The sequence below is a fragment of the Dasypus novemcinctus genome, chromosome 11, assembly GCF_030445035.2.
Source record: "Dasypus novemcinctus isolate mDasNov1 chromosome 11, mDasNov1.1.hap2, whole genome shotgun sequence".
NCBI lineage: Eukaryota > Metazoa > Chordata > Mammalia > Cingulata > Dasypodidae > Dasypus > Dasypus novemcinctus.
In genome coordinates, this window is record NC_080683.1 from 63429467 (window position 1) to 63443528 (window position 14062).

General features: G+C 40.6%; 1 protein-coding gene across 2 annotated transcripts in view; it reads right to left on the bottom strand.

Moving 5' to 3' along the window:
- Positions 1-14062, bottom strand: part of MDN1 (midasin AAA ATPase 1) — a 170754-nt gene that overhangs the window by 54995 nt on the left and 101697 nt on the right. For both annotated transcript variants that reach the window (XM_058307147.2, XM_058307146.2), the window contains exons 44-53: positions 12089-12248; positions 11118-11234; positions 9184-9392; positions 7867-8015; positions 7298-7509; positions 6751-6971; positions 5332-5445; positions 3266-3398; positions 2158-2273; positions 1212-1345 (exon numbers count right to left, since the gene is read on the bottom strand). In XM_058307147.2, the coding sequence (XP_058163130.1) occupies positions 1212-1345; positions 2158-2273; positions 3266-3398; positions 5332-5445; positions 6751-6971; positions 7298-7509; positions 7867-8015; positions 9184-9392; positions 11118-11234; positions 12089-12248 (1565 nt within the window). The remainder of the gene's footprint in view (positions 1-1211; positions 1346-2157; positions 2274-3265; positions 3399-5331; positions 5446-6750; positions 6972-7297; positions 7510-7866; positions 8016-9183; positions 9393-11117; positions 11235-12088; positions 12249-14062) is intronic.

Here is a 14062-nt window from a genome sequence, read left to right on the forward strand (position 1 = left end):
CCCCACAAAGGAATGACCCACGCACAAGGAGTGCACCCCGCAAGGAGAGCCACCCTGTGTGAAAAAAGCACAGCCTGCCCGGGAATGGCACTGCACACATGGAGAGATGACACAGCAAGATGACGCATCAAAAAAAAAAATGCAGTTTCCAGTGCCACTGGATAATGCAAGCAGATGCAGAAGAACACACAGAGAATGGATGGAGAAAGCAGACAACAGATGGAAGGGGAGAGAAATAAATAAAATCTAAAAAATCCCATCTCAATTTAAGGGAAGCAGATGTGTCTCAAGCAGTTGGAAGCCTACCTCCTACATAGGAGGTCCTGGTGCCTCTTAGAGAAGATGAGCAGATAACAAGCAGACACAATGAGCTGACACAAAGAGCAGAGACAACAAGCAGACAGACCAGGGAACAATGGTGGGTAGGGGGGGACCAATGAATCAATTTAACCCATCTGTATGTAACAATAGGGGGCGGGGAGGTGATGACTCAAATTAACCCGTTTGTGACAATGATATCTAAGAGGAAGTAAGTGAATTAAAACATAACTTCTAGGAGTAGGTGTAGCTCAGTGGTTGAGTGTCTGCTTCATATGTATGAGGTCCCAGTTTCAATCCCCAGTACCTCCGTATATAACTTCTAAAATTCAAATGTCCATCAACATGTGAATAAACAAATTGTATTATATCCACACAATGGCATACTACTCAACAATAAAAAGTAGTGATCTATTGATATACAAAATATAGACAAATGTCAAAATAACTATGTTAAATGAAGGAAGGTAGACAAAAAATATAAATATTGCATGATTCTAGTCATATAAAATCTTATAAAATGCAAACTATTCTATATTAATAGCAAGCAGGTCAGTGGCTTCTTGGTTGGGGTGGGAGAAGGAGAAAATGTAAAGAGGCATAAGGAAATGTGTGTGATGGATCTGCTCTGTCTTCTAATGGTTTCACAGGTGGACACATGTAAAAACTCATTTAATTATACATTTTAAAATACATGCAGTTTATTACATGTGAATTATACCTCAATAAAGCTTTAAAATATATGAATGTATTTAAAACTGTTAAGAAAAGTTAAATTTCTCAAATAATATCAGACATATAACAACTAACCTTGAAGTTAATCTTGCCCATAAGATCTTTATGCCAAGATTAAAGCTTAAGTTACTGTTTCAATTGTAAGTACGTGTTCTCACCTCATTGACAATGGCATCAGACACTGTCCCCTGGGAGGACTGTACCCAGAGCAGGATTAGTGCATCACAAAGTTCAAAAAATGCAGCGAGATTGACCACAATTTCATGGGGTAGGCTGTGGTAGCTCTCTGGATCTTGGCATAAACAAAATAAAAACATTCCATCAGATTTAATTTAATCTCTGGACATTTTCAAAATAAATGCTATCTGGAACTTAAGTTTATTCACAATACAAAGGTCAATCTCTACTTTGTTGTCTAAGGTAACAGAATCAGAAGCCAATTGTTTGCCTAATATTAAATTTTGCAAATGAAGCATGTATATCTAGATGTTCATAATGTCTTAAATATAAAATGATAGAGAAACAATGCATTTTTCATACAAGTATATATAAAAATACAAAGTGAAAACTTCATGTATATATGTTTGGATGGATAGATTCATAGACAAGATATGAAGAGTTGTTTCAAGGACAAACTTTTCCATCTTTTTGTACTTTTATATATATTTTGAATTTCTTACAATAAGCACAGTTGTCTCCTTCAATTTAAAAAAAATTAGAGGAAGGAGGGAGAAAGGACCTATATAACTGTGTATCTGTGAGCAAGGACTTCCAGGTTTCAAATTACAGCTGCTTTGTTACTTGATCTCTGTACCTCCCTTTCCTCATTCATAACAAGGGGGCGATGATATTACCTACCTCATAGGATTGCTTTAAAAAAGAAATGAGATCAAGCGCATGTGAAGCATTTAGCTCAGTGCCTGGCAGAGAGTAAGTGCTCAGTAAATGTTAGGCATCACTATTAAATAAGGGGACATGGTTTAGAACAAGGCCATGCAAATGAAAAGGAATCACTAAAATGCCAGCAGCTGCTGAAAATGTCTCTCAACTTCAGTAACACTGTCCAAGCATATACTTAAACAACAGAAAGGCAAATGTTCTTACCTTTATGGAATTCAAAGGACATTCTCAAAACACTATTTCTTAACTTTTTGCCACCAACAGAGACCAGATTTCCTTCAGTAAAAATCCGTTTTTCCCGGTCAAGATATATGATTGTTCTAGAATGAGAGTAAATAACAAATAATTATCAGCTAATAATGCTTTTTCTATCATGCCATGTATTTGCTGATCCTAGGAACTCTTGGAATATCAATGTCCTTTACATTGCCATTCTTCCTTGCCTTAGAGATGAGGTGAAAGTGATGACAATTAAGATTGGGAGAGGAGGACAGATGGCTGGAGAAAGCCAGGTCTGGGTGGACTGCCAGACCTCACTCTGTTGCTCTAACGTGCTGACAAATTGCACTTTGACCTCCTACAATTGGCCATCATACAATTAATCAGCGGTACTAAAAATTACCTGGGAAGGAAGAGGGTGTTACTGGGAGGGGGCCGAAGGGAGCCCCTGGGGTGCTTATACACCACACAGGTGGATTCACTTTGTGAAAATTCATCAAACCCATATCCTTAATATTGTTGTACTTTTCTGTATGTCTGTTATATTTCAATTACAAAGTCATATTAGAAATTTGTTTTAAAAAAACCCAAAACACTACTGGTCATTAAAAGGTGAGGAAAGACCAGCTTCATATGATAATTTTGTAAATTTATATGTGAGTATATATGTAAATAGGCAGGTGCTATATATCTTCAACATATGAGGATGGGAAATGATATGGACAGGCAGATGTGGCTGAGCAAAGGGCTGGCAAAAGAAAGAGTAGGTGAAAGTAGGAGGAGATGCTGGAAATCACAAACAGAAAAGAACAGGCAACATGACTATCCAATGATAAAAACTTAATTTTAAAATAATAAATCCCACCATGTTTTTAATAGAATATTTACAAAATTTACAAGCTTTCTGTCATGAAAGTCAGAATTATTTCACTGAGCTAAGAGCATGCAGGAGAAAAAGTGGTGATGAAGGTAATTATACCAAATACCTCACTACACATAAGCTATATTTTGACAAGAGTTTAGAAAAGTTTTAACCTGTGAAACCACAGTGTACAGTGAGGCCAACAGTACCCAAAGTAGCAGATTTACCTACTTGTTTGCAACAGACTCTAAAAGGGCAAAGAGCTGCTCAGGCTGGTCTGTTTGTGGGTCAAAGTCCATGGCATTTCGAATGATGTCCAAAGCCTGCATATTCCATCGGGGGTCCAGGGGGACCACAAATTCATCTAGTTTAAAAAACAAAACAGAATTTTTTCTGTTGCCTGGCAAGTTTCAGCTGAGTATTATTTTACTTCGATCACACTGAGTCCTGAAGGGGGAAAAGTGGAATAGGGAAAGACAGTGGGTTTCAGCCTATGAAAGCAGCAAAATAGGGCTCAACAGCTTTTACTCTATTTCCTTTCCCAGTGCAGAATACGTACTAGTCCTGAAAATTCATTCTATTGCAGGACATAGATATAAGCTGGATAGAACATAAATATTCCAACCAAGGCATTCAAACAGCTCAGCTTCAACTACTGGTCTGATAGGAATTCATGAGTTGAATTACCCAAATTGTCACCATTTACCATTAAAAAAGTAACTTACATGCCAGAAAATGAATACACATCTTTATCATATGCTTTCAGTAAGAAAGACAACTCAAGATTATTTCGCTTAAAAGCCATTTCTTTACCATCACAGGATATGGCTTCTGCTGTTGGTTTGTGCTCTTTTGGCTCAAAATTAATATTTTTGTAAATAAAGCAGGAGCGAGGAGATTCTGTCTCCAAAGATTATGAAAACCCAAGGGTGGGAGGGCAAGCCAAAACAATGGTAATATTAATTCGAAGATGGCTGGGCACAATGGTTCCATGGTATGCTCGTAAGTTTTAAAAATATCCACCACACAGTAGACTGACAAGGGCCTACTTTGAACAGCAAGTTATGTTAATGAGGGACCTGATAGTCCAATAACCAGTCAGACAGACACACCCACACAACTGGAAAAGAAAGATGAAGGTAGAGCTAATATACAGACACTGGTTCCACACATGGCTAATTATATATTTTGATCAACATCAAATGATGATGACAGTAGGAAAAGAAAAACATGGTTCTATAAAGACACCCTTTCCTCATTAATGCTGTATTCATTAATACAAACCTTTATATATTATTTTGTTCTAGCAAATAAGTTTGCTCTCTCATTAAAGAAAAAAGAAATCTGAATAGCTCATTTGACTAGATAGCACAAGTATCTATTTCTTTTTTCTTTTTTTAAAGAGTTATTTTATTTATTTCTCCCCACCCTCTCACTGTTTGCACTTGCTGTGTCTGTTCATCTTCCTGGTTTCTTTAAGAGGTACCGGAAACCGAACCCGGGTCCTCCAGTGTGGGAGGGAGGCACCTAATCACTTGCGCCACTTCCATTCCCTGCTTTGTTGTGTCTCTCACTTTTTCCTTCGTTTCTCTTGTTGTGTCATCTTGATACCCCTGCCCATCGTGCCAGTTTGCTCTCTTCTTTAGGACGCACCAGGAACAGAACCAGGGACCTCCTGTGTAGTAGGTGGGAGCCCAACTGCTTGAGCCACATCCACTTCCTTCTATTTCTTTATTATTATGGTTTCATAACTTTGTCATTAAGGCTTTAATATGGTTTATCATTAAGGTTTTATATATATTTTTAAAAACTGATAGGGTATACGTTCCCAGTCAAGTCAAACAACTCACGGTTTAATACTCTTCTTGTTAAAAGTACTAATAAACCACAGAATATTAAAAGTAGAATGGACCTCAGAGTTTAATTCCCATGCTTTTCAAACAGGGGCAGAGAATGTAAATAATGTGCCCAAAATTGATGAGCCAGTTTGTGGTGGAGTTGGGACAATAGCCCAGTCTTCCACCCAACTCCTCTCTTCTTCCCACGGTACCGTGGACCACAAGCCTGTTTCAGAAGCTGAAGGACAAACAGATTATTTCAAATAAGGAAGCAGAATTTGCATCTGGATACCCTGAGCCTTCTAACAAATACTGTCTATTATCATGCAAACTCTAACAGGTCCTTTTCACGTGGAACTCAATGGGCATGTTTCCAAAACAGTGCTGAGAGCTAGAGATCAAAAGTAGGTACAGAATAAGAAAAAAAGAACAAAAAGAAAAAAAAAGTAGGTACAATACCTGTTATATTTGGCTGTAATATTTTGATGACATTACTGACACCAGCTGAGAGAGAATTTGAGTAAAAATTCCTAAGGGATGCAGCACTGGCTTCCAAATGAATCTGTACTGACTCTGGAGGAAGGAGAAGCAAATGTCAGTACCTCAAGCAGCAATGTCCAATAGAACTTTCTGCAATGATGAAAATGTTCTAGAGCTGTGCTGTCATAGAGCTGCAAGCACATGTGATTAGTGACCATCTGAAATATGGCTAGTGCAACTAAGAGACTAAATTTTAGATTTTATTTAATTTTTTTTTTTAAGATTTATTATTTTTTATTTATTTCTCTCCCACCCCCCACCCCCATTGTCTGCTCTCTGCGTCCATTCGCTGTGTGTTATTCTGTGTCGGTTTGCGTTCTTGTCAGTGGTACCGGGAATCTGTGTCTCTTTGTTACATCATCTTGCTGCGTCAGCTCTCCTTGTGTGTGGCGCCACTCCTGGGCAGGCTGCGCTTTTTTCACGTGGTGCGGCTCTCCTTATGGGGTGCACTTCTAGTGCATGGGGCTCCCCTACGTGGGGGACACCCCTGCGTGGCACGGCACTCCTTGCGCGTATCAGCACCTACGTGTGGGCCAGTTACCACATGGGTCAGGAGGCCCTGGGATTGAACCCTGACCTCCCATGTGGTAGGTGGACGTTGTATCAGTTAAGCCAAATCCACTTCCCTAAATTTTATTTCATTTTAATCATTAAATTTTAGTTGCCACTTGTGGCTAGTGGTTATTATACCAGACAGCAGAGTAAAGAATTTGTATGTGAATCACATATCTGGACAGACCACCATGTGTCCCTCAATAATATACACATCCATCACCTTGTCTACAAGTTCTCATGAAATACAAAGGTCAGGTAAACTCGATTACTTTAGTCAACAATTTCTACCAACAAATTCCATATTCTGTAACTCTATGGCCCAGATAATGTTGTTGCTGTTTTTCCTCCTCTTAGAATGAAAAAAGCACAAAGAAAGTAAGAGAGACAACTTGGAGCAATGGAGCTGAAATAAGATTAAAATCAAGTGTACTTTTAGGGAAAAGCAACACCTTAGACAGACAGAATGATGGTTGTGCAGCACAGCAGTATTACAACAAAAAAGAATGTTCAAAAAATAAAAAGTAACATCAGTATAGTGCATTTTCCTTTTGGATGGATAAGAAAGGTAAACATACCCTGAAACATACCCTAAGGATTATGAAGTATTTCTGGACACATTTTTAAAGGCAGATTGTTCCTTGATTTTTAACAGCAAAGGTAACACTAGGTCAATTCCTTGCTAGGAGATCTTGCAGATGTAATTTGTAGTGTAGTCACATAATGGGGATGCTGAGTTAAGTGTAATAAGTTCTCTTATTATACTAATTAAGCTTTTCTACTCACCAAGCCCCTGTGGTATATTCTTGGCTAAATGATAAAGCCATTTAACTCTGAGCATCCAGTCCTGATTGGTTGCTCTTTCTATGAGCAATTTAACAGCCTTGGCGAGAACATCTGGTTCATCGATCCAATGAGTATCCACTTCGACCGCACTGAATTTCAGACTCTCAGGGTTGGAGGACAGCATTATTTTCTCTAAGTCTTGCAAGGTCAGAGGCTGAATCCTGAAATTCAGTGGAATGGGCAACATTAGTACTAGAGTAACCTTTTAATTCCCATTTCAAGTAACCAAGAAAATTATTCTATAAATATCGGATCACAAAAGCAATGGAGAAAGAAGAGTACCCATTTCAAAGAAAGACCATTAATCATATCATATGCCAAATTAATAATAAATAGGGAGTGCTACCACAATGAACAAGGAAAGTTAAGAGAGATGGATAACAATGGAATACATAACATTCTGGTTATGTGTTGGATCATGACCACTACCAGAAAAGACAAAAACCAGGCTAGATGAACAGACACACAAGCTCAAGCCTTCACTGACCTTGCCCAGCTGCTAGTTTTCATGCTCAGCCTGTTGAGGCAATATGCCAGGATCTGTCCATCACTTCGCACTATAGAGAGGTGGGAATCTTCAGTAGTAAAGAGAACTGAGGGGAGAGAGTCTGGCCACAGTCCCATGGCAAGAATGGACTGACCCCAGGTTTCATGTGCTTGGAGAAAAGAAATGTGTTTCTCCAGTAATGCCTGCACAAGCTGGTGGGAGATAAAAACACATGGAATACAGGCGCCAAAATCTAAGTGCTATTACCAGAAAATTAGCAGACAGCATAACTACAGTTTTTTAGGTCCTATGGGATCATCTTGTAATAACCCTCATATACATTCCCCAATATCAAATAGTACAGGTTCTACTTTTTCTGATGATAGATAAGTTTCATGTAAGGAATATTTACATTTAAGCTATTTCTGGGTACCAGATCTGTATTAGAGTAAACCTGCAGTGGTTGACTCTCCTAAGCCATTAAAGGTGCCATCTATATAAATAATTTCTTCCTACTCAATAATGTAGAGTAGTAGAGCTTGGATAGCAGTTTGAACATTTCATAGTACCTTCTGGTTTGTTGGTGAATGCTGGGAGCGGACATAGATTTCCCAGCATGCTTCAGAAAAGGCTCTATCTAAACTTAGCCCTCGCTGCAGGTACTGGACAATGAGTAAAGCTGTCTGAATTAGAGTTGACACAGAAGATGTTGGAGAAGCTATAAAGAAAAAATATTGTCATCTATGAGCAAGAGATTTTGAAAAATCACCAATAAAAATTGATAAATTCCTCATCAAATCAGACCTCCTTCCATTCAATCCTACCCATATTCTGATTTTAGAAATCCAACTACTAAATGGACTCTACTGCCTCCCTAGGGCACAATGGTTTTGTGGGAATATTACTTCCTTTCTTTCCTCCCTCTCTCCTTCCCTTTAACTACAGCATATTGTGGGGAAGTGAACAGTTGACTCATTTACAAGTGTGGTCACATATATCCTCAGTCTAATGCTGGCAGACTCTTAAAAGTGGCAAAATGAGCATGATCTCATAAAAGATCATGGATTTTGAAATCCAACAGAACCTATGTTTAAATCCCAGCTGTCATAAGTGATTGTTTGTCTCTGACAAGTTATTCAACCTCTCTGAGCATTATCTGTAAAATGGAAATATGGGGGAAGTGGATGTGGCTCAAGCAGCTGACCGCCTGCTTTCTATATGGGAGGTTCCTGGGTTCGGTTCTCAGTGCCTCCTAAAAACAAAAATCTACAATAACAACAAAAAACAACAAGCAAACAAATGAAAAAACCACCTCAGTGGAGCCAATGTGACTCAGTGGTTGAGTGCCAGCTTCCCATATATAAGGTCCGAGTACCTCAAAAAAAAAAAAATATGGGACTTACAAAACAGATGTCAGGACTAAATAAACAACCAGCAGTGTACCTAACACACAGTAACCAATAAATAGCACAATTATTATTGCTCTTTCTTATATATTTGAACATTTAGAAGTCACATACCTGTTGTAAACAGCTCCAAGTTTTTTCTTTATTCTTCCTTCAAGCGCCTCAGTGAGGATCCTAGACTATTGGGCAAACTTTTGGACTCTCAGTGCCTAAAGCATTGCTCCTCTAAGTGTGAGCCTCTGAGCATATGCCTAAGGAGCTGCTGTTGGTTTGTTTTGTTTTGTTTTAAAGCAGTTTTACTTAGATATATTTACATACTATACAATCTATCCAAAGTGTACAATCAATAGCTTTTAGTTTAATCACTGTGTTCTACATTCACCATCACAAACAAAATTTAGAACAATTTCATTACTCTAAAAAGAAAAACTCCCCACTGCTTAGACTAAAACTCTACAGAGGCCCCCGAAGTCAGCTCACCTATAACAGCGTCTCGGGTCTCTCTGTGTACAGCCAAGAGGATATCACACACACCGTCCCCCACCAACCCAAGACTGTGCAGTAGAACTTTCAAATCCAGGTCATCTGGGCTGTTCCCATCCCCTTCTCCTGAAATGTAGATTTCAAGTCCACGATTCCGCATAGCTCGTGATATTTCTCCATGAACAGGATCCATTGAGAGAAAAAGCCTAGTAATAGCAATTCAAAAAAAAAAAATTAAAATCTAGGTATAATCAGTGCTGTTGGTCAGCAGCCATCAGTAAGGGTAAATCTGCAGCTCATCCTTGGGAGTTTAATCAAGACGGCACTAACACAAAGTACGCTGCCTTCACGTGTATACTCCTATTTCCAAAATGCATCACTACTTCTATAAACCTACTTCCCTAAGGAACCATGTATTATATATCAAATGCAACTTTAGTGCTACCAGAGAACTTTGAAAGTCTTAAAAATCTTACTCTCAGATATTCTCCAGAGCACTACTAACTCACCTACAGAGAGCAAAATAGGAAGTTGTGTATTATCCTAAAACAAATACCTTCATATATCCAGTGCCCATCCACACCTCCACCTAGCTACCTGACATCTTACACTCATGTCCAAAACCAAACTGCTGCTTCCCTGCTGACCCTTCCCTGCACCAAACCTGCTTCTCTGCCAGTCTTCCCTTTTCCAACGAATGGTATACCCATTCAAAATATCCTCAAGCCAAAAACTCCGATGTCTTCCTTCTTCCCTCTTTTTTAAAAAAGATTTATTTATTTATTTCTCCCCCCCCCCCCCAGTTGTCTGTTCTGTGTCTATTTGCTGCGTGTTCTTCGTCCACTTTTGTTGTCAGCAGCAAGGGAATCTGTGTTTCTTTTTGTTGCATCATCTTGTGTCAGCTCTCTGTGTGTGCGGCACCATTCCTGGGCAGGCTGCACTTACTTTCATGCTGGGCGGCTCTCCTTACTGGGCACACTCCTTGTGCATGGGGCTCCCCTACGCGGGGGACACCCGTGTGGTGTGGCACTCGCTGCATGCATCAGCACTGCACATGGGCCAGCTTCACACAGGTCAAGGAGGCCCGGGGTTTGAACCGTGGACATCCCATGTGGTAGACAGATGCCCTAACCACTGGGCCAAGTCCACTGCTTCTTCCCTCTTTTTTTAACCCACAAGTCCTATGCCATCGTATAGTGTAAGTTGTAGTTATCTCTTGCCTGACAAGCAAAAGGTTTGTAACTAACTGGTCTCCTTGCTTCTACCCTTCTCCACCCCAAGTTCTTATTCCACACTGAAATTTTCTCTGATGACAGTAATGTTCTTTGGCTGCCACCAACCACATGTGATTATTGAGCACTTAAAATATGGCTAGTGTAACTCAGAAACTGAATTTTTATTTAATTTAATTTGAATCCAAATAGCCATATTTAAATGGCAAGTGGCTACTGTATTAAACAGCATAGTTCTAGAGTAATTTTTAAAACCACAGGTCAGCTCACACCATTCCCTTGGTCAAAATCCTTCCATGCCTTCTCACACTAAGAATAACGGGACCTCTTCAGGGGAGAGAGGGGCTGCCCCTCAATCTAAAATATCACCCAGCAATCATTTTCCATCTCAATTTGTTAGATGGTTTTCACAAAACTAATAATTCTTTTGAAATTACCCTGTTCATGAGTTTGTATCTTGTCTGCTCCCTTCTCTAAAACATAACCAGCCCTACACAAGCAGGAACCTTGCCTGTCTTGTTTACTGCCGTGTCCTGGAGCCTGGCAGTGCCCGGCAAATAGAAGACCTTCAATCAATACTTGTTAACTGAATCAATGAGTGGGTGAATGAATATAATACACGAGGAGGTCCGGCTGAATGTCCATTGTCATTATTAAGGCTGTCATACTCTTAGGCAGAAACTTACAAGGCATAAATACCTGAAATTGGGATTTGGTGTTATCGTGGGAGTGGATCCATCTATCATTCCACGCTCGCTAACAGTGAGGACGCCTCCAGGTTCAAGCAAAGCATTCAAACGATCCAGCACTGATGGGCTGCACAGAGAGTTCAAAGGTGGACAGGCTGGTATGCTGTGTTGCCTCTGCTTTCCCTGCAAAGGCCTCCTGCTCCTGGCCCTTGTCTTCCTCTTAACCATAGGTTACTCCCCCATAGAAAACTGTGGGTGTTTACCTCTTTCAGGAGTAGATTCCCCATTGATTTCCACACACACAGCCAGAGCTTCAATATATAGTGAATACATAAAATATTTCTTTAAAACGTGAAACTAAAGAAAATGATAGCTCCTCCGAACTAAGCCTCCTTTCTTTCCCTTTCCCCCTCCACACCACCCTACCCCAATATGATCAAATCCATTAAAAGGTAAAGGGATTTCAATTGGAACCATTCAGAAAAAAGCATCGAAAAGGCCCTCATCAGGTGGATTTTATTATGCTAGCTGTATATGCTCAGCTGCTTCACACTTGCCCGTTTCATTTCTTAATGCTCAAAAGTGACACGTGCTGAACTGTTGCCATCACTGATGCACATCTTCTAAATGCCCTGTGTCAGATCCTCCACTTCAAAGATGTGCAATTAAGAATGACCCTAACAAAAGGAAGATTTCAGACTGAAGTGACAGCTGTTAAATAAAAAAAGCCTAACTGAAAGAATGTTGCTTGGAGAGTAATCCGACTTTGCTAGCCTTCAGTTCAGCTCACTGTCAATCAGAACTGAAACCTGGAAGCTGTCTAATGACCAACTACCACTGTTCACCTCAGGGAAAAGCTACAGAACATGCCTGAAGATGTGTTTCTAGTTAAGAAAAACAGTGGATTAAAAATACCAGCGCTTCCACCAGCATATCTCAAATCTCAATCAGGCCATTTGCAATTGGGCATCAGGTTCTTACTTGCAGAAGTTAACGTTGTCCATCAGAAGCCAGTCTCCAGACTTCAGGGCCTGAACCAACATGCTGTCGACCCATTCAAACGTGCCATGGCTACGGCCACTGACTGACTGCATAAGCTTCAGTCCGAAGCTTCGGAACTCTTCCACAAGTTTGGCAAACTCTGAAATGTCAGAGGCAACAACATCCACAGCACTTAATTTTAAACCAGGGTATTCAAAAAACTAAGAGTTTATTGAAGGAAAGCTGGAAACTTTTGACCCTCTTTTTAAAAGTTTATTAATAAACAGGGTTTTTTGCTTTTGCTTAAAAACAGGTGAGATCAGGTTTGGCAGCGCAGAAAATACTTCTGAATGGCTTCCTCAGCTTAAGAGTTGTCTCTAGGTTAATAGAAAAGGCAAATAATTTTCCTGTGTTTCTATTTCTCAAATGGCAGGAGGAGGATAATGTTTCCCACCTAGTACTGCATTTAAACTACATGAAAGTGCTGCAAGTTGGTAATAATGCAATTATTGCTATTAAACTGGGCTCTGCCCTTTTTTAAAAAATTTATTTCTCTCCCTTTCCCCCACTTCCCCCTCCACTGTCTGCTCTGTGTTGATTTGCTGTGTGTTCTTCTGTGTCCGCTTGCATTCTCAGTGGCACCAGGAATCTGTCTGTTTTTGTTGCGTCACCTGGCTGTGTCAGCTGTGTATGTGTGCAGCGCAACTCCTGGGCGGGCTGTACTTTTTTCATGTGGGGCAGCTCAATGTGGAACACACTCCTTGTGCATGGGGCTCCCTACACGGGGGACACTCCTGCATGGCATAGCACTCCTTGAAAGCAGCAGCACCACACATGGGCTGACTCACCATCTGGGCCAGGAGGTCCTGGGTTTGAACCCCGGACCGTCCATGTGGTAGGCAGATGCTCTATCAGTTGAGCTACGTCTGCTTCCCTCCCTTCTTTATAAAATAAAGATAATAAATGATTGTACTAATCACTGGTGCTGTTTTAATGGCCCTTCCTTGCCAGTTTCTCAATTGATCTTTTTTTGTTGGAAATTGTTCTATGATCCTTTTTCACATCACAAAGCATGATGTGTTCAACTCCTGCTTTCATTCACGGGAGGGTAACAAGGTTCAGACTTAACCTCTCACTGTTAACCATGAGAAAACTGGGCAAATAAATGCCAACAACTGGGAAGCGGACTTGGCCCGATGGATAGGGCATCCGCCAACCACATGGGAGGTCCGTGGTTCAAACCCCAGGCCTCCTTGACCCATGTGGAGCTGGCCCATGTGAAGTGCTGATGCACGCAAGGAGAGCTGTGCCACGTAGGGGTGTCCCCTGCGTAGGGGAGCCCCATGCGCAAGAAGTGCGCCCCATAAGGAGAGCCACCCAGAGCGAAAGAAAGTGCAGCCTGCCCAAGAATGGTGCTGCACACATGGAGAGCTGACACAGCAAGATGACGCAACAACAAAAAAAGAAACACAGATTCCTGGTGCCAGTGATGAGGATAGAAGTGGTCACAGAAGAATACATAGCGAATGGACACAGAGAGTAGACAACAGAGGGGAGGGGGGAGAGAAATTGAAAAAAAAAAATCTTAAAAAAAAAAATGCCAACAACTGCTTTCAGACATTCAACAACAGGCAGTGTCACCCCTGAAGGAAAAGAAGCAAATAAAGAAAAGCCCTGAGTTTCTACATGGAAGCCATTTCTGGGCCATTGAGCAGGGAGAGGACCCAAACAGATCCTAGAGGTCTCAATGAATTGAGGAGACAGACTGGAGTGCAGAGAAGCAGAGGCAGCTCAACTGAAGGTAGAGCACTGGAGAGGGCCTCTGGAGTCTCTGGCTAAATGACAATCTGCATATGCACGTCAGGGTTTAGTTTCACAAGTATAGCCAAAAAACTTCAAAGAAAAAATCACTAGGGAATATAAGAAGCATGAATCTTGGATAATTCCTAGAATTATCCCTGTTCCCATCAGTCA